The 3,785-nt window shown below is 48.9% G+C and overlaps 1 protein-coding gene across 2 annotated transcripts in view; it reads left to right on the forward strand.

Moving 5' to 3' along the window:
* The window catches only part of tmem168a (transmembrane protein 168a), a 10,059-nt gene extending 7,138 nt beyond the window's left edge, over window positions 1-2,921 (forward strand). For both annotated transcript variants that reach the window (XM_083692089.1, XM_083692090.1), the window contains one exon: window positions 812-2,921. In XM_083692089.1, the coding sequence (XP_083548215.1) occupies window positions 812-1,359 (548 nt within the window). In that variant the 3' untranslated portion in view covers window positions 1,360-2,921. The remainder of the gene's footprint in view (window positions 1-811) is intronic.
* The last annotated feature ends 864 nt before the right edge of the window (window positions 2,922-3,785 follow it).

A 3,785-nucleotide genomic window follows, 5' to 3' on the forward strand; every position in this document is an offset into this window, starting at 1 on the left:
GCCTTGTATCCGTCCAGCCTCCTACGGACATTGAACTGCAGTTGAATAGTGAAATGCCTGATGATGTATTCCCCAATGGAAAGAATAGCTATGAACGTATCAGAACCTACGCAGGTAGACAAAGCTCTGGCTATGTCATTTCAGTAGCGTGTGAATTTCTCAGTGCCCTGCACAGCCCCAGGTCTACCCTCCCTGCCGCACCTCAAATTGGGCTTTAAACACTGATGTGTTGGCCATCGATCCTCTCCTCATAACCGCTCACAGGAGGAGAGGTTCCCAAACTGTGAAGAAATATCTTGGCTCCGTCTCTGGTGCGCTACTTAATCTTTCTTTCGCTGCCTGTGTGTGGGAGAGTGTGTGTGTGTGTGTGTGTGTGTGTGTGTGTGTGTGTGTGTGTGTGTGTGTGTGTGTGTGTGTGTGTGTCTGTGTGTGTGTGTGTGTGTGTGTGTGTGTGTGTGTGTGTGTGTTCCACGGAGCACAGTGGGGTATTAATCGTGGTGAAGGATACGCCGTGTCATAGCCTGTGTCACTGTGTTTGAGCAGCGGAGGCCGCCTGAATAACAGACCTGGCCTGGTGCAGGGAGAGAGGGAGAGGGGGAGAGGGGGAGAGGGGAGGGGGGGTTCTAGTACTCTCAATTCCACATACACTGACGCAAGTGCATACACACACACTCACTCACACACACACACACACACTCATCCAACGTTTCAGGAGACAGATGCAGCTAACTCAAGTTTTTAAGAGCTCTTTCTCCTCTCTCCTCTGTCCTCTCTCCTCTGTCCTCTCCCTCCCTCCCTCCCTCCCTCCCAGGAGGAGACTCCCTACGTCTGGAGCAGCTCCTGGAGTGGTGGAAGGAGAAGAGCGCTGGCTTCTACTCCCGTCTCATCCTGGTCCTGGACACAGAGAACTCCCTGCCCTGGGTCAAGGAGGTCCGCCGGGTGGAGGGGGTCTACGTGGCCGTGCAGGGGGCTGAGCTGGCCCCCCCGGGGGACGTGGAGACCCAGGATGCCCCCCGCCTCGGCGACTTCACCTCCGAGTGGGTGGAGTTCAACTGCAACCCGGACAGCACCACCCAGTGGTCGGAGAAGGGCAGGACGGTGGCGGCGGTGTACGGCGTCTCCAAGCGCTGGAGCGACTACACGCTCCACCTGCCCACGGGAAGCGACGTGGCCAAGCACTGGAAGACGCACTTCCCTCAGGCCACCTATCCCTTGGTGCACCTGTCCAACTGGTGCTGTGGCCTCAACTTGCTATGGCTGTGCGGGGTGTGTCTACGGTGCTTCAGGAGGCTCAAACTAGCCTGGTTCCCCCCCAGCATACTGGACACGGGCCAGGGCATCAAACTGGTCCGCTCCTAGACTGGCTGGGCAGGGAGGTCACATTGGGTCTGGTATCTGAGGTCTGACCTTAGATGACTACAAACATGGGTCTGGTATCTGAGGTCTCACCTTAGATGACTACAAACATGGGTCTGGTATCTCTGGTACTACCTTAGATGACCACAACAATTAGTCTGGTATCTCTGGTACTACCTTAGATGACCACAACAATTAGTCTGGTATCTCTGGTACTACCTTAGATGACCACAACAATGGGTTTGATATCTATGGTTCTAAGTTAGATGACTACAACATTGGGAGTGGTATCTTTGGTACAACCTTAGATGACCACAACAATGGGTCTGATATCTATGGTTCTACCTTAGATGACCACAACAAATTGCCTTACAGGGTTCTCCCAGGATTTTGTAACAAGGTGACGCTGGATCGCATTATCAAAAACCGACTCACGTTTAGTTATGTTCTTTGGGGAGAACCTTGCCTCGTATCTGTAAAACAATGGGCTCAGCCGTGGTCCAACCATAGATATCTAACACCCCAATGGGCCTCAATGGGCCTTGTGTCTGTGGTGCAACCAAAGAGGGTATCGTGTCTCTGGTAAAAAAAAAAACAACAACAAACAAAGAAAATGAAACCATAAGCTGATGCTCTGTGTCCGTTCTATAGCCATAGCCACCACAATGACATCACAATGTGCCTTTCCTCTATTCCAGAGCCCACGGTGGGTCTGTCATGGGACAACGTGCTCTAATTTTCGAAAATGTAATACCGTATATAATTATTTTATGTATGCAGTCTTTTATAGGAATATGTTTTCTGATTCTATTCATGGTTCAAGTGCCATTTTTTTGTACCTGGTGTTAGGCAAATGAAAGCCTTAAAATGACACACCGAGGATTCTGGGACAATCTTCAAGAGTGATGTCGGCAGTGGGGTTTTTGTTTGATTTTCCCGTAGCTTTTTTGCCACTTTGCTTGCCTTTTCACAGTGTTGGATTTTATTGAGAGTAGCAAATGTCATTATCACATGAAACACACACACAATTAGATCACAAGAAACATGGTAATTTATTCAACCCTCGATAGCTTTTTTTTTTTTATTAAACGTTAAATATATTTAGTGTGTCAGAGTGAAGAAGTCTTTGTTTTATCTTGAGGAAGGCTGGGTTGGTTGCGTGTTGACGGTCTCCATGGCGGTGGGTTAAACAGCTCTTGCTGTTTTGGTGTCAGTGTCTCATATCATTGCATCATGAACAGATACTGTATATCTGCCCTTATTGGTGCTGTGATGACCTATTCTGGCCAAACTTTTCCGCTTCATTGGCTGACACTCTCTCTCTCTCTGCCGCTCTCTCTCTCTCTCTCTCTCTCTCTCTCTCTCTCTCTCTCTCTCGCACGCGCGCCCGCTCTCTCATGCTGCTTCTATGATGCACTGTGATGTTTATGCTAAAAGGTCAAATTGTATTTTCGTCATAGGAACAGAAAAGCCTTACTCTCTGTGTATCTTGTGTCGTCCTTCCTACATGCTTTGAACCAATGGGAATTCCTTATCTCCGAACATGCCAAAAATGTAATAATAAAGCGAATATCTAAAAATGGTGATGTGTTTGATCTCATTTCTTTGATCTTCTTCTTCTTCTTCTTCTTCTTCTTCTTCTTCTTCTTCGTCTTCTTATCTCTTAAATATGGAAAGTAATGAGCTTTTGTAAGATGACCGGCCCCCCATCCTGAGCTGTGCATTGAGATGGGACATCTATAGAGATGAACAGAGCCATTGTGTTTTGTCTGGGAAGTCACTGCGATGCATGCGCCATACTGGCTTTTAGTCCAATATGTCTCTCCCAGATGGTGGGGGGGTGGGGTGGGGGGGGGGTGGTGATGTGAGGATTGGAGAAGGTGGAAGAGAAGAGGAAGGGGGGAGTCGGGCAGAGGAAAGGAGAAAGAGAGGAGAGGATAAGAGAGGGTGAGAAAAGGAGAAGAAGAAGAAGCGAAGGAGGGGAGGAGAAGAGATTCGGGGAGGACCCAGAGGTGGCTCTTGTCGGTCCAGACTCATTAACGTGGCCTGGCTGACAGACGCTGAGCAAATACAGACCCCCTCGCTGTCTAAATGTTAGTGTTGGCAAATATTGGCTTTGGGAACTGAACGAGAGAGGGAAGGGAGTTGTAGTAGTAATGGTTCTGATGTTGTAGAACGCTGACAGTTCTACCAGTTCTCTCTCTCTCTCTCTCTCCATGTCTCTCTCTCTCTCTCTCTCTCGCTCTCTCTCTCAGGGGAGCAGGACACAGACCTCTCACTTCTGTTAGCTAAGTCCCCCTTCTTCAGCCTGTCTCCAAGGTAGAGCTTTTAAGGCTGGCGGTTTGGATGCATTTGATTGGTTTTAGACAGCAGGTCAGTGAGCTGCTACTGCCTTGAGGATACTATTAAGAGTAGAGGAAACACTTTTT

Source organism: Argentina silus (assembly GCF_951799395.1).
Source record: "Argentina silus genome assembly, chromosome: 20".
Lineage (NCBI taxonomy): Eukaryota > Metazoa > Chordata > Actinopteri > Argentiniformes > Argentinidae > Argentina > Argentina silus.